Source organism: Capsella rubella, unplaced genomic scaffold, assembly GCF_000375325.1.
Source record: "Capsella rubella cultivar Monte Gargano unplaced genomic scaffold, Caprub1_0 scaffold_7, whole genome shotgun sequence".
NCBI classification, from domain to species: Eukaryota; Viridiplantae; Streptophyta; class Magnoliopsida; order Brassicales; family Brassicaceae; genus Capsella; species Capsella rubella.
The window spans coordinates 4,420,848-4,441,453 of NW_006238917.1; the positions used below are offsets into that span (position 1 = coordinate 4,420,848).

Sequence of the window (20,606 nt, forward strand, 5' to 3'; positions counted from 1 at the left end):
GGCATCCGAATTGGAAACTGAGGAATTGTTATATTGAACGAGATCAGAAAAAGCATGATCAATTTATAAGACCTGAAAGATCCTAGGCAGAAGCAAATGTATAAAACAAAGTGTAGAGGATGAATTCAAGATGACGATATGTTTATGATTTTACATGTAGAGGCCTTCAGGGACGCCTTCTTTCTTCTTGAACATAACCTTCTCCTTTGCTTTCTTGAAATCTGGATGCGTCACCTGAATGGAACCAAAATAAAAACCCAAACATTAGAGTCAGTGGCTAGTGATTTCCACAAGTAGTGTGTGTATGGTTTGATTTGAATGGTTCAGAGTCTTTACCTTCATACGACGCTCCCTGAGGGCAAGTAGACCAGCCTCAGTGCATATAGCCTTTATATCAGCTCCTGAGAACTCGTCTTTTGTCATCACAAACTCTTCCAGGTTTACATCTTCCGAGAGAGTCATCTTTGATGTGTGTATCTATTTAAAAAACCAACAAATTCGATTAGAAAATAAACTTCTGAACAAGCCATTAATTTATGATGTATCAAAAAGAATTAGTTACCTGGAAGATACGTCTTCTTGTTTTGATATCAGGAAGAGGGAACTCAATTTTCCTATCAATCCTTCCAGGTCGAAGCAGTGCCGGGTCAAGACTCTCGATTCTGTTTGTTGCAAGGATGACCTTAACATCTCCTCTTGAATCAAACCCATCAAGCTGGTTCAGAAGTTCCAACATAGTTCTTTGGATCTCACGTTCACCTCCTGAGTGAGCGTCATACCTTTTTATTTAAACATGCTTTAATCAGATACCATTCTAAAGTCTACTGCTGTCAACTAGTTATCATGTTTGTGTGAAAGTTTGACTTACCGCTTGGTACCAACAGCATCAATTTCATCTATGAAAACAATTGATGGTGAAAGATCATCGGCAACTCTGAAAAGTTCCCTCACAAGCTTAGGACCATCTCCCAAATACTTCTGAATCAGCTCACTACCAACAACTCTCAAGAAAGTAGCTGATGTAGAATTAGCCACCGCCTGAAATAAAACAAGGACATAAGAGCTCACTTCAACAGTGTTCAAAAGTAGAGTAAGAACATGCGTGAAACATAAAATTAGCCACCAAACTGCAACAATCTCTCATGCTTGTCACAGAGAGAAACGAGAAAGGAAGCCATTAATAGAAACAAGTGATTTAAAAGTCACATTTACGAACAAATCCTTCTGGCTATGATCTAATGTCTAGATTATAAGAAAAATCTTCTGGCTATACATCTAAGTTCTAACATATACTAATACTCATGAGATTAAAGTAGAAAGACAAACCTTAGCAAGCAATGTCTTCCCAGTGCCTGGCTCACCATACAAAATCACACCCTTGGGAGGCTTAATACCAATATCTTCATACAACTCAGGATGAGTCAGAGGAAGCTCAACTGCTTCCTTAATCTCCTGAATCTGAGCTTCTAAACCTCCAATATCAGCATATGACTCCAAAGGAGCCTTCTCAACTTTCATCACAGACACCATTGGATCCACTTCATCTTGTAGAATCCCAACAACAGAGAGAACCTAACACACACACAAAAATCCGAACATCTCAGTAATGGGACAACATAACTGAGAGAAACCCTAAACTGCAACAATACAATATCGTAATATCACCAAGATAAGAATCTTAAACCTAACTTCACATACCTTATTATGCATCAAAATTGAACATCCAGGTTCAAGCTGATCTTTATCAACGAACGACAAAATCCCAACATAGTACTCAGGTCCAACAGAGGAAGAAACAATTGCGTGGTTCTCATCAATCAACTCTTCCAAATTCCCAACACTCATAGGCGTACCACGAAGATCATCAACCTTAGATCTATCTTCCTCAGCTTTCTCTTCCTGAGGCTTCAACCTCTCCTGGTTCGCCACAAACTCTTCCTCCATCAACAAATAATCCTTGATCCGCTCCAATTTCAGTAACCTGAGCTTACACTTAGTAGACGGAGTCACCGTCGGGAGTCTCGCCGCCGCCTCAGGCCCTTTCTGCTTCCGCTGCTTCCTTCCGACACGAGCCGGTGGTGCCGCCGGCTCAAACTTCTTCTCTTTCTTATCTCCACCATCAGGTTTCCGATCTCCTTGCCGATTCAATCCTCCGGATGGTCCTTGCCCCATGATTCTCTTCGCTCGATTTCTGAGTTTCTTTGAGGTTTCGTTCTTCTTCTCTCTTGTACTGAGATTTTTGGCTTTGGGAAGAAGAAATGTTTTAATTTTAACTTTTATTTTTATTATTGGGCCGCAATATAAAGTAATAAGCCCACATAGAGGCTGGGCTTGTAAATGAAACCAACAGACGATCTTTTATTATAAATAATTAAATACTCTCTCGCATGGTCCAATGATACAAAGCTTAATTAGAACATCATATGATTGATTAAACTGGTTTTAGAGTTTTTAGTTAGATCTGTGAATCAAATACAGATTCAGTGGAGAGAGTTTTAGTTTGGTTCGTTGGAGCATCCCATTTAAACATGAACTCTCCTGCAGGTGATTTTCTGTTGTGGACATAGACTCCATCTTCTCTTGCGCTCCATTTACACACATTAGGGAATGTTCCCGTACATGTTTCATCTATAAACTCATTTTTTAGAATAAATACGTAAAAAGCCACTTGGTGTTTGAAATTTGGTCCCTGAAACACAAAACATTAAAAAAAAAAAAAAACAAGATTAATTTTATAGGAGTTAAGTATACAGTAGTACTATATATTAGGATGAGTTGTTGAATTAAAGTGGATCAAAATATATTAAACAAACAAAATTTAAATCAAATGAGCATGCTATATAACATCAATAAATCAGACCACAATTAAATGTAGTTTAAAAGGTTTTAGTCAACCTGTGCTTAACTCCACAGAAAAAAATATAATAGTATGTACGATAATTATATTTATTTTGTTGGGTTTATTCAGGAAAGGTTTTATTCAATTAAATTTTACAATTAAGAAAAAAACAAAAAACAAATGCCCACAGTCATTACTCCTTCTTGTGCATGAGAATATACTTTCTCTGTTCCAAAAATGATTTTTTTTAAAGATAAGATTTGTTTCAAAAACATAATTGTTAAGTTATCAATGCATTGTTACAAAATTTAAAATAAATAAGTAACTATTATTGATTCAGAATTCTAAAAACTGTGAATCACAAACACATGATGAAATTATCATCAAAGTTTAGATGTTTTTCTAATATGTGTAAAAAACCTAGAAAAATTATCTTTTAGGAATAGAGGAAGTATAAAATTTAATATATTTATTACCTGCCATAAATTACACCAGTATTGAGATTGTGGGAATATAGTAAATGTAAACCAAAAACTTTGACCGATATTGAGACGGGTAAATGCGAAACTGTGAGTAGCACTTTTGCAATGAACTTCGAGTTTTTTGTGAAATTTAAGCTCATTTTTAATTTCGACACGGAATTTTGAAAATAGAGGAGGCAATAATCTAGAGTGTATAGAATAAAAAGAAATGCATATAAGAAAAAAACTTAGCAAAAATTTTCCCATTTCCTAAAATATATCTCAAATGCAAGAAACTTTTGGTTATGAGTATGAAAATATTAATGTTAACATGTTCTTATATATAACTAGATAAGGCCAGCTTATCTAAAATATGAAATAAATAAATATACTGATTATTTATGAAAATTAAATAATAATATATGCATTTTTGGTGGTTTTAAAATCCTGATTTCAATCTCATAATTTATATTTTTAATGCAATTTAACTATTTATGTATATAATCATAATAAAGCATATTTTAATGTTTATCCACTCAATCTTAATGGATTAGAGGTAAAAAGTATAACAATCATAATCTATGCATCATATCAAATCTATATCTTACTTAGAAGTTAGAGCTAAAAATAAGTAAAATTTAAGAAAAAATAATAATTAAAAAATTAATGTTTATTCACTCAATCTTAATGGATTAGAGCTAATAAGTATTACAAACATAATCTATGCATCATATCAGATCATATCTTAATTAGAATTAAAAATATTTAAAATTTAAGAAAATTATTAAATAAAAATTTCACAACTTTTTTTTTGGAAAACCAATATTGTTTAAATTACTTTTAGAATAATTTCAAAATTTAACATAACTAAAGGTATTAAACATTCTCATAAAATAACTGAAGATTTATGCTATAAACGTTTTGAGTAAACAAATACATAGTTTACATACTTTTATAGAGAGGAGTAGTTATAACCCTTTAGCTTTTAAGATTAATAATATTTTGTAAATATAATAAGATTAGAATTATTTGTTTACATACAAAGCATTAAATAAGAGTTTAATTAATCAAAGGAAAGGAGGATTAGAAAAAAACATTAACAAACATTTTCTCATTTTCTCTAAAATGTAATATAATTTTTTCATGGGCATAGATATGAAACAATGTCTAATATCTAATATATATCTGCATACACTAAATTGAACATAGAAACAAATTTTTTTGCTCATATGTTTTTGCTAAGTTTTTTTATATAGATTTCTTTCCATTGATTTTACAAACTTTACATTGTTATCTATATTTAATGCTTTGACTCTTTTTGGTTTTTAATCATACTTTTAAGAGTAATATTGTATTAAATAAATAATACATTTATGAATTAAAACATTAAATCATACTATAATATCAGAATTTATCTCAAATTGAAGTTGAGCTCTTAAATCTTTATTATTATTCTCTTCAACATGATGCAATATGATACAATGATCCCAAGATTGCACATAATTATATAGTTAGTTTTAATTTTTGTACTAGATGTATGAATCAAATTCTGGTGTAGGTGCACAGACTGGAGTAATTTCTCTTTGATTTGTTGGAGTACTCCATCCATACATGAAATGTTCTTCTTGGGTGTGATGGACATACACTCCTTGTTCTTTTGCAGTCCACTTACACACATTGGGATGCATTCCATTACATGTATGATCTATGAAATATACGTCTGAATGGAATACATTAACAACTACATGATGTTCATAGTTTGGTCCCTGAAACACAAAAATAAATATTTTTTAATTTTACAGTAGAGACAACAATATATTGAAAATTAACCAAACTTTTTAATGAATTTAACAGATTATATATAAAATGAAAAAAAAAAGGAATCCAAAATTGAAAATCCAGTCAACCTATTCAAATCCATAAAAAGAGTTTTAATATTACATGTGACAACAAAAAACTTTTTAATTGAACTAACAAATTCAAAAGCAGGTTTTAGTCCATAAAAATTAAAATTAATCGATAATACAACCAAAACAAAATACTCATCCCTAATTAATGTACCTAAATATATGTAAATATATAAGAAACTAAAAAACAAATTACCTGCCACAAATTACACCAATACTGAGTTGTTGGATAAATTATAAATTTAAATTGAAAATTTTCGCCTATGTTAAGATAGGTAATTGGAAAATCATGACTTTTACTCTTGCAATGAACTTTCAATTTCTTGTGAAACTTAAGCTGATTTACAATTTCGATGTGATACTTTCTGAAAAGAATAGACCTCGTTACAGAATTTATAGAATCAAAAGAAATGAGTACAAGAACCAAAAATAACAAAGATTTTCCCATTCAGAAAAATTTGTAATAATTTTTGTTACATATATGAAATAAAAATATGGTACCACTACTTATATATATATATATTACACACAAAATACAATCAAACATATTTGTCCATAAATTTATGTTTTGACTTTGTTTTATGATACCATTTGACTGATTTAAATAATAAAATAAATTATTTACCTAAAATAAGAATATGTGTGCTTTATTTGTGATGACAAATGAGACTGGTTGACCAATGACCTTTAAATTATGATATAAAGTACTAATTACTTCTGCCAAAAAAAAAAAGAGAGTAACTAATAATTATGATGATACTAATTTTAAAAAAGATTGACAAATGAAGTAACATAAAATAAAGATACATAAAATTTTCATAAGTATCATGATCATTGATCAGTGTACATGCATGGTTTGATATTCTTAATTAATGTGGTTTACACTCAAATAAAACATTAAAGGATCTCTCGAAAATCCAAAAATGAATTGAATCATAGTGAATCTCGTATATAGATCAATCTAAAACATATACAGTGAGTTATAATTTTTAAAGCAGCTAACCATTGTCTTGAATAGTCCATAAACAATTAAAATCAAGACAATCGAAGGAAACAGTTAAGTTGTTCTTGTGAAATTGCTAACCAAATGTTATGGTTAAGTTTGTATAATTCGTCAAGCCTATCTTTGTTTTAGAAGTTTTTCGTTTTTATTTTGGGTGATAAAATATATAATAATTATGAGTCAAATTATTTATGACTATTTGTAATTCATACAAAATATTAAATTAATAGCAAAATATTTGATCTTAATCCTATAATCAGCACTAACTAAATTAAACCTATCACATATCATAACTAAAAGTACTTATATATATGTATAATAAAGCCATAACCCAATGTAGTTATTAATTAACATATTCTAAATTATAGAGTGTATATGTAAAAGAGAATCCAATTTCATTTACAAAACAAATATAACACATTATATTTCTCTATAAAATAATACAGTATATATAATTTATATATATTCTATTGGTGAAGGATTTTTAGTATTCTTCAATTTAATCAGCATATATTATAAACATAAAAAAATCCATTACCCAATGTAGTAACATATCCTAAATTTAAAAGAGAATCCAATTTCATTTATATAAGGAAATATATAGCATATATATACATATATATAGCATATATATATATATATATATACATTAGTACTGAAGGATTTGAAGTACTTTTCAATATCATCAGCAAATAATATTTAACAAAAACAAAATGGCTTCATCAAGCAAATGTGTCTTCCTTGTGTTCTTATGTCTTGCAGTTCTTCTCACCCAAAGTACGCCAACAAAGCATTTTATGTTTTCTTGATTAATTTATATATGAAGTACTAAAAGAGCAAGATTCATGTATCGTATCTCCAACATATATATGTATAGGTTAACTTATTGCACACGTTTTTACTGTGACAATACATTGTGATATTACACTAATTTGTGTCTGGTTTCTCTTTTTATTTTTTTTTTGGGTTATATGTCCAATAACTTTCTTTCTTTTCGAAAATTGAAATAAAAAGGTGAAGTTTGCGCAAAGTCTATGCTCAAAGTTAATGATGCTCAAAGAAGGTTCGGTATTATAGGTCCATGCTCAATGTTTCCGGACTGCAATAAGCATTGTAAAGAAGAATTAAGAGATCCATTAGGTGGAGAATGTCGCATACTTAATATTAAGATGTGTGGTTGTTTTTTTTATTCATAATTTCCATGTGTAATTTATTTAATGAAGATCTTGTTGAACCCAAAGAAAAAAGTAACAAGAAAAATCTATCATTGGTAAGAAAGAACAAAAATTAAACAAGCAGTTTATGACAATTTTTTAATTATTTTAGCGAGATTTTTCTGACAAAATCAACAAGAAACATATAAGAAAATTACCAAAAATGAAAAAAAAAAAAAAATATGTCTTCACCATCCAACTTCCCATTTCTCCGACAATACATCTTCACCGCTCGCATAATTCCAAAGATAAAGACCATCAGTCTTTGCGGTCCAAACACAAGTCTTCCAACCACATCTATGGAACAAAATAACATCATCCCAAAATACTTTTACATTCATATGACCATCATCTTTGCTTATATAGCACCAAAACAAAGTTGAGTGAATCATATTTTCTCCAAAGTTCCAAGAAAATCTATCTCTAGGCCTCAAACTAATTTCACCTAGATCATCTTCCTTAGATTTACAATGGATGAAAAGAATTTCACTAGTAGTCAAACCGTTAACCACCGTGACTTGCCACTCGGAAATCTTTGGAACTATGATGTCTCTCGTCGTGGCGATGCTGGCTAAGACATGATCTTGGTATGTTATGGCTAGAGATATGTAGATTGTCAAAAAAAGTTGTTTGATGTGATTCATATTTTTTGTATATGACAGAAACCTTTATAAGGAAGAATTGATTTTGGTCCCTTTTATAGTAGAAGAATGAAACGTAATTGACATTGAATTAAATTATGATGTTAGTGCATTTGCATTAATGAAGAGTTATGTTGTAAATCATGTACGTGATCGCATGTTAATTAGAAATTAAGCTGAAAGGTTTGTCACATATAATGATCATACTAGATGATTGTGGCATAATATATTAATTAAGACGAAGAAAAATGAAAACGTACGTATTATTCAGCCTTTTAAGTTTTAACGTTACGTTGGTGGAATTAATAACTGTATAGTGGAACTTTTGAAGTCCAATAACAAAATAACAAAATTTAATATTATCTGTTTTGAAAAAGATGGCAAATAATAAATAGTATGACTAATTGACTATTATACCTTGTATGCATATAAATAAAACATTAATCCATATATACAATATATGTTGGTAAAGATTTGTAAATACATAATTTTAATAAACTACTTACCTAATATGTCTCTTCATAAACTACTTAATTCATTTTCAATTCAAAATTAAAAAGAGAAAAATATTTGACTAGAAAAAAAATCTTTAAATTTAGTAAGTACATAACAAGTAGTCAAAGCTAATAGTATCTATGACTTTCAGTCAATAGCAAATTATACCAAATATAACATATAAATAAACAACAATTTATATATATTCTGAGAAATGATATATAAGAAACTATTCGATCTCATAAGCAAAAACGAAAAAAAAAGAAAAGAAAACACAAAGCAAATAGAAACAGAAACAAAATGAATTCATCAAGCAAATGCTTTTTCTTTGTGTTCTTCTGCTTGGCTGCTCTCTTGACTCCATGTAAGAAAAATTAGATTCTCACTTTTGGATTTCTCTATTGATATGCGGTTTCTTGGTTTTGTATTTGTAACAAACCAAAAGAGAGATCTATATATATGTGTTAATGTGATTCTCTCTGTATGTTTCTATATAATTCACTAATATATATTTCCAACGTATAAACACAGATCTTGTGGAAGCTGAAGATAGGAGTAAGCTAATTCCCATAGGTCCATGTTTGCAGATTCGGGACTGCAATCAAACATGCATTGACTCACAATTTCTAGGCGGAAAATGCATCAAATGGTATCCAGACTCCATCAAAGAAACATGTGCTTGTTTTGTAAAACCTTCTACCTCACCTGTTTAAGATCTATATTTACAATGGAAAATCATGTTTGTAATAAATATATATATATATATATTCAACAAACAAATTAACCATCGAGTTCAAAAATATCGATTCTCTAGTTCCTATCATTGACATTGAGTCGTAGACTCGTAGTAGATCCTAAGAAATTGAAATCAAGACCGGATCTAAAGAAATCTTTGTTTGTTATTCCAAAAAATATATGGATCCGACCATGTTGTGACTTGTGTGTTGTCTGTCTTTGCACCAAAAGAAATGACACATATTTCCTTCGTGGTATCGTGGATATGAGAAGTATGGAACACGTAGTACTCTCTTCTCTATGATTTTGTAGACAGTATATGATGAATCATATAAAAAGAGATATCCAAGAGTTTATTTTCACCTGACCCAGGACGGTCTGTGATGTCCAAGAGATAGAGAAGGTTAGTAAATGCACAAAACCTACCTGACGAACAGTATTTTGAACTGCAATGATGTTCTGTAATAAATATAAAGTTTGACTGTTTTCTTTTTTTTGCCTTTTAAATTGGAACTCACTTATTTCGATTTAATATGTTCACCTAACCAAGCCTGCACTTTTTAAGTACTAATTTATGTGAATTTTTATTTAAAATTAACTAATCGGAAGTTTAAAGTTAAAAATGCTATATTGCCGCAAAAAAAAAAAAGAGTTAAAAATGCTATGTAAGTGAGTTTTTATATTAGTCTGATATGTATTATTTTTGTTTGCTTTGTTACCTCTTCGTTACATACTTACATTTATACTCACTAATTGTCATATATAAAACGAGATTTTAAAAAAAAAACTCATAAATGAAAATAAGTTTTAGCTTGTTTTGAGTTTATGTACTCATTTCATTTGTATTTGGTCGAACTTCAAATAACTCGGGACTCCAGGTACGTTCCAAAGACATATATATAGAGCAGGGAGCTATTAATTATAAAGTCTATAAATAGAGCTATAATAACAACGAAAAAGTAATCATAGATGTTGACATGAACTCATTGAGTGAAACACTAGAAAAAAAGTCAAAAGTAGAATTTGAAGATGGACCAAGCCATGACACGACAAGACACGTACGAGACTGATTCAAAGACACCATAGTAACTTAAGACGCACGTTAAAAGCTAATGATAATCCCAAACTCGAACCCTAAAAAGATATGATAGATTATTCATGACACATCTTAAAGCTAGCTAAGACCTAGCTCGAGGACCAGACGAAACCTTAAAGCCAAAGTTACAAACTCAAGGGAAATGAAATCCTCCGGTACTCCCTCCACCGGTTCCAGCACCAAGTCCGCTTCCACCGCCTAATCCGTTGCCTAATCCGCCGCCTAAGCCACCGCCTAATCCACTGCCTGGTCCACCGCCCAAACCACCTAAGCCCCCACCAGCACCGCCAAGTCCTCCAAAACCAAGATTACCTCCAGGACCAGACACACCTCCGCCAACGCCACCGAACGGAATACCATTGTCACCAACGCCAGAGTATCCTCCACCGTAACCGAGGTAGTTCTTCTGGTCAGAGAGGCCTCCAGCAGCTGGGACATTTCTTGCGTTACAAGCTAAAGCAGAGGCTAGGGCAAAAACCAAGAAGATAGTGAAAAACCACTTCGCCATAGTCAAGAAACGGTAATTTTAGATTAAAACAAGTAGACAATAATTTATAAGTAGATTATGTTTGTTGCTTTTGCCGAAATCTGGGACATATGTTGGGTCCTTTTAAAGGGGCGAGAGACCACATACAATAACACATGGACCGGTGTAGATAGTTAATGCCAATTGTAAATGCTATAACCAAACGCTCTGATATCACCTTTAAGTTTATATTTACTTCACAAAATAACTGGTTCTCACTCGGTAACTAACGTTCCGTCCTGGCTGTTCAAGTGGTTGAGCTGGTCAAACCATGTTGTCCAGATGTTAAACCATACTAATGATATTAGAATCGCAATATATACACTGTCAATTAGTCTTCAACATACTCCATCGTTCCTTTTGTAAATTAGTCTTCTGTGATTTGATTTTTCTGAAAAATGTGAATTTTGGTAGACTTCCACTGGAGTAAAATGAGAGTTTACTTAGTCGTTATGGTGATAGGAAGTGTATTTCGTTCGGTGAGTGCCTAAAGGAACTATACTACACATTTACCTATTGGTAGTTGTAAGTTGTAACTAGATTAAATTTCTAACGCTCATTGGAATAATAGCGATGGTTACACGCATAAAGAACCGTGCCTACCTTTAACAGAGGTCATCTTAGGTCATTCAAAATATATATCTGAAAATGTTAATTCACTATTAACAATTTTCATAGAAAACATCATTTTTTCTTAATTTTGTTTCGATATTTCATTCTACTTTTAATAATTTCTATCTTTGAAGAAAACTTCAAGAGACTTTGGTTGGAATCAAAAATAATTTTATATATAAAGCTTTTGTACGATGTAAAATAGGTCCTATATATTATTTGTTTTTTTTTCTTTCAAAAAACAGACATTATAATTCGATCAATACTTCTAAACTTACATTATATGTTTTTTTCATATTTTCTTTGTCACCATGTCTATATACTATGTCTATAATAGTATTAATGCACAACAGATAAACCAATACATTATACTATATATACATTTATCACATCATTGGATACTGCACCGACGAAAATTTTCGAATCTCTGATATATAGTCTGTTGATACTATTATACAGTACTGAAACAGTCTTGTTCCAATTAATACACACTTTTTTTTTAAAACTGTAAAACTGTTTGAATAGATTTGGTTCAGAAGAAAATACACAAAATTTAACAAAGTTTTGAACATGTATACAAAGTTTTACACAAAATACACAATACTGTCCACAACATGTATTGAACTGCTTAAATTTGGTAAGCCTAATCTCGTTTGTAATGGTTGAGAAAACATTATCGTTCACAATGGTGTTATTAGGTTAATCTACAAAACAAAATCTGTTTTGTTCTTTACATGTCACAAAGATTTTTCTTTTTTTCTGACAACTTAGACAGATAAAGATTAACTGATTAAGTTTGATATATCGTTGCATGCAAATTGCAACTATATCTTGGAGCACAAGCAAGTAATACAAAAAAACACACTATTTATTGAAAGCACAAGGTTCTCATCAGTCATCACAAGTAACAATAACAAACAGCATAACCAAAAAGAAACATATATAGAAAACAAACAAAGACATAAAAATAAAACATCGATAAAAGAACTTAAAACATAATAATTATGAACCTCTCGACACATCTTTGGTTTATAGAGAGAAAAAAAACAACGTTTAACATCAATGGTGAGGAATTACGCCACCGCAATCGCTTCCACCTCCAACTCCACCCAAGCCACCAACACCGCCTAGACCACCTCCACCGCCGAGTCCGCCTAGACCACCTGCACCACCGAGTCCACCTATACCACCACCAAGGCCAGGATCACCACCAAGTCCACCTACTCCACCACCAAGACCTGAACCCCCACCTAGACCTCCTACACCGCCAAGACCACCTGCACCACCGCCTAGACCACCAATTCCGCCTCCTACGCCACCAACAGGCAAGACTCCGGCTACACCACCGACCCCACCGGCTACACCACCAAGACCAGCTCCAATACCACCGACTCCTCCAACTCCAGCAGCTCCACCAACGCCAGCGAACGCCACAAAGTTCTTTTGGTCGTCAAGACCAGCTCCTACATTCTTGGTTGGAGCAGGTCTTGTTGCAGTGACGGCTTGAGCCACCATGAGAGAAACGAGGACCACAGCTAAACACCTAATTGCCATCTCTCTTCTCCTTACTCTTTTGTAACTTAACTCTATAATTGTTTTTGTTTCGTGGAGAGAGTAGTGAAGTGTTTGGTACTCAGGGGAAGTTTATATAGGAACGTGAAGGGGTTAAAATTAGGGTTATAGAGTGACAGATGGATAAGTTATAAATAAATGTTCGACCATCTCATCTCTATATGTTCGATGCCAATCCCTCCACGTCTACATTTACATTCTACTTCCCTTATGTACACAGTAAATTAAAATCCATATATATATATTTTTTTTGGAGTTGTTGTAAATCACCTAAATAAATTCAACATTTTCATATAGTATAATTGACGGCTATGAAATTAGTTAGAAGTAAACTTCGACATAATGTATGCATGTTGTAGTGTTTTTTTTGTTTTTGTTTTTTTTTGGAAAAAAGTGCATGTTGTAATGTTCTGACATCTTTCTATATGTCTATGAATTTGTTCGGTAAATTTTTGGCATATGGGCATCGGATACTCCAATCAGGCGATTGATTCTTGGTAAGGTTTAAAATGGACTGGAGATTATGAGATAAAACCAACATATAGAAAGTGGTCGAAACGTATTTCATGCAATTTTGATCGTATATTAGTTTTTTCTTTCAAAATTATCTAGAGTTAACTTTTCTTGTGCTCACTATTTTTGGTAAATTAAAAACGGTGCTTCTAGGAGTATTTTTGGTTCTGTATGTTGATATACAACCGTATTTATGCGTCATTTTCTTATCAAGCACATTAACCCTCAAACTAAAATGCTTAAAAAGGTATTATATATTATAAGAACGAATGATTCATTAACCAAAACTCAAAAGAAAAAAAGAAAAATTTACTTTGACAATGGTCTGACTCAAATTATAGGGATAAACCGAAAATGTAAAGTGTAAATAGTAGATGTTTGTACATATATGTAATGTATACAATACAAAGGCAATAAATGAGAGCATGCAGAGCATGTGGTTGCGCCCAAAGGCTGAAGTTAGTAGAGCATGTAAATGCATTAAATTGGCAGGTTGGAAGACAAAAATATTAATTTGGAGATTAAATAATACTCGAAAATTAGTACTTCTCGAAAAATGATATGCTGCATAACATATTAACAACGTTAATACAAAACTTTCATAGGCTATAGATTATGACTTATGAGTATAATTTAATTAGTATAACCGTGTGAGAAGCATAAAGTACGAATAGTTAATTGGTCGTTAGTTGCGTAACTTAAGAAAACAGCTTTGAAATATTCTTGGTTTTACTTCTAAGTTCTAATGCAATTCAAACCATTCAATGAAAAAATAGTAAAACGTAACTCTTAGTTTTGCAATTTACAAGGGACCGTCTTATTTTCTAACTCAATGAGGCAATACTCAATATTAGGCAAACAATCCATGCTCTGATGCTCAAGATCTTGTTGGAAAGACTTGAGAAATCTTAAGTAATTCACAACTGATGATACTGAACCAGAACTACACAGACACACCCTAAACCCTGGAATATTAAATGTCACACTGAAAAGTAAATGATCACGAGATCTCGGTCAGTAGCTATATTATTCTATCTCCAAAGCTCATGATCGATCTCTGCGATATTAAGAATGACAGCTGAAGCCAGTGAAAATAGCTCTGTTCGTTGGGCCTTTCTTGTAGTTTAGTTATATCACCCCTCTTTTAATGCTGTTTTGTCCTCTTTCAATATACTCACTCTCCTATATGAAGCTTCAATTCAAAATTACTTTACATATCTATATACGACTTGTGGTACAGCCAAGAGTATTATCATAAATCATAATTGGTGGTTGCTTAATCATTATAAGTGGCCTTTCGTGGTGAAAACTACAAAAGCTTATACATACTTCTCTGCACATCCTTGGTTTTGTTCGGATCTATATCTGCTGAATGTCTTGTAATGGTACATTAACTCTTGTTTGAGATCAATGTCTTCTCAATAAAACGTTACGTTTCCCTACGAAGTACGGTTTCACACTTTTTGGTGACAAAGTCATTGTAAATCTATGATATGACAATCTGGCTTAAAGGCCCATACAATGTAGCTCAAAAGATTTGTCGGTGTAGTCCAACCATTTTGCCCCTAAATCACAAATTCTCTTCTTTTATATAACGAATGAGATGCATATGAACATGAATATGAATGATGACAAAAAAAAAAAAATTGAACATGAATATAAATATGGATATGAATATGGATATGAATATGAATATGAATATGGATATGGATATGGATATGAATATGGATATGGATATGAATATGAATATGGATATGAATATGAATATGAATATGGATATGAATATGGATATGAATATGAATATGGTCCAGTAGTGATTAGGTGAACAGGCCAACAGATACATATCAATATGGGTTGGCCCTGTTGACTGCAAGGTTTGGTTCCTTATGAAGAAAATGATGAAACAACAAGTTAGGAAAAAAGAGATATCATCGATCACGTAACGTTCGTTACTACAAATGTGACACTTAATCGGAAGGACCCAAGCTTATCAAAACCAGATCTTTTTATCAATACTCACCCAACTCTTCAAGTTTTTCACTTTTCAATCTCACTCACTCATCACAGAGAGAAAAAATTAAGCTATGGCGAAGAAGATTGGAGTGACGATGGATGTTGGGAACGATGGTGTTGCTGTCATCACCATTTCTAATCCTCCTGTTAACTCTTTGGCCAGTCCAAGTACATAAAGCTTCATTCTTTCAGCTTCTCTGTGATTAGATTAGATCATCAACGATTCTTATCTGTAAATTGCTTTGTTTTTTTTATCTTGTTGCTGCGATTTCTCAGTTATCGCTGGGTTGAAGGAGAAGTTCCGAGACGCGAATCAGAGGAATGATGTTAGGGCGATTGTGTTGACCGGTAAATTAAAAATAAAATAAACATAAATTGAGCTACTTTTGTTTAGATTGATCCTGTTTTGAAGGATTGTGTTCGATCTTGTAGCTATAGATTGTGAATTGTAAACTAATATGTTGTAAGGGGTTTGAAAATTTTAGTTCTTTTCTTATCCTAGTTTGTTGTTACCTATAAGGAGTTTGAATGATTGAATCATTTCAGGGAACAATGGAAGATTTTGTGGTGGTTTCGACATCAATGTCTTCCAGCAAGTTCATAAGACTGGTGAAGTTTTCTCTGTTGTGAGTATATATAGTGAAGCATGTTGGTTCATGGGTTTTTGACAGTCTCGTGTCTTGGCAGGGGATTTATCGGTTATGCCTGAAGTATCCGTTGATCTTGTATGCAACCTGATGGAAGGTATTATTAAGCTTGCTACTATTGCATGGTGTGATGTATTAGAAAGAGAGGAAGTACTCTCTAGTATCTGATGTTGATGCTGTTTTCTGGTTATCAAAGATTCTAGGAAGCCCCTTGTTGCTGCAGTTGAAGGATTAGCTCTTGGTGGTGGTTTAGAACTGGCAATGGTGGGATTTATAAAATTGTTTCCTTTGTGCTTTTAAAAGTGTCTTTTGATATTCTTATCTTATATTGTCAATCAAAATTCTGTAGGCGTGTCATGCCCGTGTTTCTGCTCCGAAAGCTCAACTAGGCTTACCAGAACTGACACTTGGAGTTATTCCAGGTTTTGGAGGTACGGATTTGTCTGTGGTCTAGTCTTCTTTTAAATGAACTCCGCTAGTTATTGTTTATCTATAGATACCTTTCAATAGTGTTTGGTACTTAATCAAAGCTAATTATGTCTATGAAGGAACCCAACGTCTTCCAAGGTTAGTAGGCCTTGCAAAAGCAACTGATATGATACTGGTAGGGATGGCGTTATTCACATGTACCAGCAGTTTCGCTACCAAGTTTTGTGAAAATATGACTTGGCTGATTATTATTTTCAACTATATTTTGGTAGCTTTCGAAGTCGATATCATCAGAGGAGGGTCAGAAACTGGGTCTCATTGATGCTTTGGTGCCACCTGGAGAATTGTTGAGCACGTCCAGAAAGTGGGCTCTAGACATTGCAGATGGACGTAAACCCTTTTTGCGTTCACTGCACAGGACTGACAAAATTGGTTCTTTATCTGAAGCTCGTGCTATATTGAAAAATTCAAGACAGCTAGCCAAGAAGATAGCCCCAAAAATGCCTCAGCACCATGCTGTCATTGAGGTGATTGAAGAAGGAATCGTTCATGGAGGATACAGTGGGGTTCTTAAGGTAACTTTAGGACTTGATGTTTACTGTATTTCTTACTTTTCCTGAATTTCTTCAATAGCTCTGACATAAAATTTACTGCTCGTTAGTGCTTCTCATTGGACATCATATTCTTTAATATTTGGAAAGCAAGACTTCCATATTTTCACAAATTTCATCCATTCATTACGTTAATAATTTGGGGTGGTTCTATGTACTTAAACTATTTATTTCACAATGCAGGAGGCAGAAGTTTTCAGGCAATTAGTACTCTCAGACACCGCAAAGGGCCTTGTTCATGTTTTCTTCGCACAACGTGCAACATCAAAAGTAAGATTGGCGTACTTAGTGACAACTGACAAGCCTTCTAACTCTTTAGAATCTTTAGTTGCCTTGAAATTCACATGAATGAATTGACTTAGAAGTTAGATCCAAATGCACTGTGTTTGTTGCTCCTAGTCTTCTAGTTTCCACGTTCAGTGTTCATCTTGAGCATCTCTTAAACCACTTTTCAGGTGCCTAATGTAACTGACGCTGGATTGAAACCGCGGCCGATTAAAAAAGTTGCAGTTATTGGTGGAGGTCTGATGGGTTCTGGCATTGCTACGGCTCTACTTCTAAGCAATATAAGAGTTGTGCTCAAAGAAATAAATCCAGAATATCTTATGAAGGGAATAAAAACAGTTGAAGGTTATTATCTTATCCAGAAAAAAATCCAATTAATATTTGTAGAAGTATCTATCTTTTGGTAAACCAAAAATGATTAGTTTCTTTATATAAAAGGTTCTCTTAGAAAAGTGTACAGACACTTCAGTGAGTTGTGTGGATCCAAAAGAAGCATCTATAGCGTATGACGGAAGCATATATTATATGGTTTCTTATTATTCCTGTTACATTAGATGCAATAAAGTTATATGGTTTCTTATTATCCCTGTTACAGTAGATGCAATAAAGTTAATTTTTTCTTTTCTTGTGACAGGAAATATCAAAGGCTTGGTATCTAGGGGGAAACTGACACAAGATAAAGCAGGAAAGGCCCTCTCTTTGCTCAAGGGGGTACTTGATTACACAGAATTCAAAGATGTGGACATGGTCATAGAGGTCTGCCTCCAATTTCAGTTATCTGTTTTGTTGTTATCTGTCGCTCTCTTTGGTATCAAGTATATTCAGATCTAGATAGTTCAAAGAGAGTTTCAACTAATATCTATCTTCTTACTATAAGGCCTTTCTCCTCATATCATTGTTTTCAGGCTGTAATTGAAAACATTCAGTTGAAACAAAACATATTTAAAGAACTCGAGAAGGTCTGTCCACCACATTGCATTTTGGCGAGCAATACATCTACTATCGACCTCAATGTAATTGGAGAAAAGACTAACTCAAAAGATCGCATTGTTGGTGCACATTTCTTCAGGTGTGGACATGGTGATTCCAATGTCTCCAAGATTTTTACACTTTTCGTTTCTTTAATATACTTACAAAGGTTTTTATTTTCTTCTATAGCCCGGCACATCTGATGACCCTTCTTGAGATTGTTCGTTCAGAGAATACTTCTCCCCAGGTGATTCTGGATCTCATGGCAGTTGGAAAGGCGATAAAGAAAGTTCCTGTTGTGGTTGGAAACTGCATAGGCTTTGCAGTGAATAGGACATTCTTCCCGTATACACAAGCTGCACATATGTTGGCCAATTTAGGTGTTGACTTGTTCAGAATCGACAGTGTTATTACCTCTTTCGGCTTGCCGTTGGGCCCTTTCCAGTAAATCTCTGGCTCCTTATCTTTGTTACCTACACTTGTTTGTGTGTTTGTATGTATTGCTTTATGGTTATCTCAGCAACTGAGGAAACTTTTTTGTTTTGGATGACTCTCTTCTTAGGCTTGGTGATTTGGCTGGACACGGAATTGGCTTAGCAGTTGGGCCGATATATGCCAAGGTCTATGGTGACCGCATGTTCAGATCTCCACTGACCGAGCTTCTGCTTAAGAGCGGGAGAAATGGTATGAAAATGCTCTTACCTTTGTAAATTCCTAATGTGCCCACTTTTAACATTTGCTGATTCAGGAAAGATCAACGGGAGAGGATACTATATATACGAAAAGGGAAGCAAACCAAAGCCTGATCCATCAGTACTTTCAGTTGTTGAGGAATCGCGGAAACTGACCAACATCATGCCTGGTGGGAAGGTAAAATATTAAGAGGTCGTACGAAATATTCGTAGCACTACTATTTGGTCTTTTTAATTTACAGCAGTCTTGGCCTTCTTTTGCAGCCTATATCAGTAACTGACAAAGAAATTGTAGAGATGATCTTGTTCCCTGTGGTAAACGAGGCATGCCGTGTCTTAGATGAAGGAGTTGTGATCCGAGCCTCAGACCTGGACATTGCGTCTGTCCTTGGAATGAGTTTTCCTTCTTACCGGTGAGGATTCTAAGTCAAAATCCCCATAAAGAAAAAGGGTGTAATTTTTAAGTTGTGGAAATTCCTTGCCTCTGCTCCAATCTTATGCATTTGCACTTCCAACAAATATCCATTTTTCGTCTCGTTGAGTCTCTTGTGGCCATTTACTAACATTCAATATATCCACAATACTCCCTTGTTTTTGTTTCTCACAAAAAATATGGTGACGGAAACCTCTTATAGTAAGCATTTTTTGTACCTGTTGCAGCGGAGGCATTGTTTTCTGGGCAGACATGATTGGACCAAAGTACATATATGAAAGGCTCAAGGAAATGTCGGAGACTTATGGCAGCTTTTTCAAGCCGTCAAGGTATCTGGAGGAAAGAGCAACGAAAGGAATGCCTTTGGTAATGTCTCTCAACTTTCTTTTACATTTTATGATGTGGCGAGAGAACACAGTACCAAATAAGTACCAACTAACTTTAGATTTTGGGTTCAAGTTTAGCATAAACTATTGTATGTAGAATTGTTTTTTGTAGTTTGGCTATAACTAAAACTTTCTGCACAAAAGTTTTGAGAAAACATTTTATGGTAATTAGTAGATTGAGATCTATGTAAGAAACATTTTCCAAGCTTATGAATGCTGTACTAGACCGGTTTTCGTTGTTCTGTCTTCTGAATTTGTTTTCATGATGAAAATTCCGGTTTTTGCTGCAGAGTGAATTGAAATCTTCGAGGTCTCGATTGTGAAGCGTTTGAACAAGTGTATGCTGGAGGAGACGCTGAAGAGTCGAATTGAGAATAAATCAGTCTTCTCTTGTTGTTTCAAAGCTAAAAATGCTATTAAGGTGTTTGTTGTAGACACTTAAAATAAATAATTTTTATGTTCTTAATAATTGTTTGTAGTGACGTCGTTCTCATATAATGGTCGTCTGTTGTGAAACTTAGAAGAAG

The 20,606-nt window shown here is 33.3% G+C and overlaps 7 protein-coding genes across 7 annotated transcripts; 2 read left to right on the forward strand and 5 right to left on the reverse strand.

Annotated features, from left to right (window-relative positions):
* Positions 1-8: 8 nt before the first annotated feature.
* On the reverse strand, positions 9-2,235 carry LOC17880113 (26S proteasome regulatory subunit 4 homolog A). Its single transcript, XM_006283622.2, has 6 exons — positions 1,699-2,235; positions 1,327-1,572; positions 869-1,038; positions 563-779; positions 337-477; positions 9-234 (listed from the first exon to the last, which is right to left on the reverse strand). Exons 1-6 carry the CDS (start codon positions 2,170-2,172, stop codon positions 151-153), a joined length of 1,332 nt encoding a protein of 443 aa, XP_006283684.2. The 5' UTR covers positions 2,173-2,235; the 3' UTR covers positions 9-150.
* A 2,495-nt stretch (positions 2,236-4,730) lies between these two features.
* On the reverse strand, positions 4,731-5,655 carry LOC17877822 (S-protein homolog 21). The gene is made up of 2 exons (XM_006285822.2): positions 5,404-5,655; positions 4,731-5,066 (listed from the first exon to the last, which is right to left on the reverse strand). The coding sequence occupies exons 1-2, from the start codon at positions 5,653-5,655 to the stop codon at positions 4,830-4,832; spliced, it is 489 nt and encodes a 162-aa protein (XP_006285884.2). The 3' UTR covers positions 4,731-4,829.
* A 1,957-nt stretch (positions 5,656-7,612) lies between these two features.
* Positions 7,613-8,068, reverse strand: LOC17877685 (S-protein homolog 1). The gene has a single exon (XM_006285694.1). It carries the CDS (start codon positions 8,066-8,068, stop codon positions 7,613-7,615), a length of 456 nt encoding a protein of 151 aa, XP_006285756.1.
* Positions 8,069-8,820: 752 nt separating this feature from the next.
* LOC17880670 (putative defensin-like protein 31) lies at positions 8,821-9,311 on the forward strand. Its single transcript, XM_006285225.2, has 2 exons — positions 8,821-8,924; positions 9,092-9,311. Exons 1-2 carry the CDS (start codon positions 8,861-8,863, stop codon positions 9,271-9,273), a joined length of 246 nt encoding a protein of 81 aa, XP_006285287.1. The 5' UTR covers positions 8,821-8,860; the 3' UTR covers positions 9,274-9,311.
* Positions 9,312-10,208: 897 nt separating this feature from the next.
* On the reverse strand, positions 10,209-10,968 carry LOC17878162 (glycine-rich protein 5). The gene has a single exon (XM_006285410.2). The coding sequence runs from the start codon at positions 10,897-10,899 to the stop codon at positions 10,525-10,527; it is 375 nt and encodes a 124-aa protein (XP_006285472.1). The 5' UTR covers positions 10,900-10,968; the 3' UTR covers positions 10,209-10,524.
* A 1,408-nt stretch (positions 10,969-12,376) lies between these two features.
* On the reverse strand, positions 12,377-13,161 carry LOC111829617 (glycine-rich protein 23). Its single transcript, XM_023779229.1, has one exon. The coding sequence runs from the start codon at positions 13,081-13,083 to the stop codon at positions 12,589-12,591; it is 495 nt and encodes a 164-aa protein (XP_023634997.1). The 5' UTR covers positions 13,084-13,161; the 3' UTR covers positions 12,377-12,588.
* A 2,405-nt stretch (positions 13,162-15,566) lies between these two features.
* Positions 15,567-20,599, forward strand: LOC17878655 (peroxisomal fatty acid beta-oxidation multifunctional protein AIM1). The gene is made up of 18 exons (XM_006283149.2): positions 15,567-15,795; positions 15,904-15,975; positions 16,174-16,236; positions 16,315-16,371; positions 16,471-16,538; positions 16,624-16,705; positions 16,823-16,878; positions 16,976-17,278; positions 17,498-17,584; positions 17,770-17,944; positions 18,234-18,355; positions 18,505-18,668; positions 18,758-19,012; positions 19,131-19,252; positions 19,317-19,438; positions 19,525-19,673; positions 19,921-20,059; positions 20,370-20,599. Exons 1-18 carry the CDS (start codon positions 15,699-15,701, stop codon positions 20,400-20,402), a joined length of 2,166 nt encoding a protein of 721 aa, XP_006283211.1. The 5' UTR covers positions 15,567-15,698; the 3' UTR covers positions 20,403-20,599.
* The last annotated feature ends 7 nt before the right edge of the window (positions 20,600-20,606 follow it).

Coding starts and splice junctions, on each gene's coding strand:
- LOC17880113 (XM_006283622.2), bottom strand. CDS start 2,172: ATGGGGCAAGGACCATCCGGAGGATTGAATCGGCAAGGAGATCGGAAA. Junction 1,573..1,698: donor CAATTTTGATGCATAATAAG/GTATGTGAAGTT, acceptor TGTGTGTGTTAG/GTTCTCTCTGTTGTTGGGAT. Junction 478..562: donor CAAGAAGACGTATCTTCCAG/GTAACTAATTCT, acceptor TTTTTTAAATAG/ATACACACATCAAAGATGAC.
- LOC17877822 (XM_006285822.2), bottom strand. CDS start 5,655: ATGGGAAAATCTTTGTTATTTTTGGTTCTTGTACTCATTTCTTTTGAT. Junction 5,067..5,403: donor ATTGGTGTAATTTGTGGCAG/GTAATTTGTTTT, acceptor TTTGTGTTTCAG/GGACCAAACTATGAACATCA.
- LOC17877685 (XM_006285694.1), bottom strand. CDS start 8,068: ATGAATCACATCAAACAACTTTTTTTGACAATCTACATATCTCTAGCC.
- LOC17880670 (XM_006285225.2), top strand. CDS start 8,861: ATGAATTCATCAAGCAAATGCTTTTTCTTTGTGTTCTTCTGCTTGGCT. Junction 8,925..9,091: donor GGCTGCTCTCTTGACTCCAT/GTAAGAAAAATT, acceptor GTATAAACACAG/ATCTTGTGGAAGCTGAAGAT.
- LOC17878162 (XM_006285410.2), bottom strand. CDS start 10,899: ATGGCGAAGTGGTTTTTCACTATCTTCTTGGTTTTTGCCCTAGCCTCT.
- LOC111829617 (XM_023779229.1), bottom strand. CDS start 13,083: ATGGCAATTAGGTGTTTAGCTGTGGTCCTCGTTTCTCTCATGGTGGCT.
- LOC17878655 (XM_006283149.2), top strand. CDS start 15,699: ATGGCGAAGAAGATTGGAGTGACGATGGATGTTGGGAACGATGGTGTT. Junction 17,279..17,497: donor GATACAGTGGGGTTCTTAAG/GTAACTTTAGGA, acceptor TTCACAATGCAG/GAGGCAGAAGTTTTCAGGCA. Junction 17,945..18,233: donor GGGAATAAAAACAGTTGAAG/GTTATTATCTTA, acceptor TTCTTGTGACAG/GAAATATCAAAGGCTTGGTA.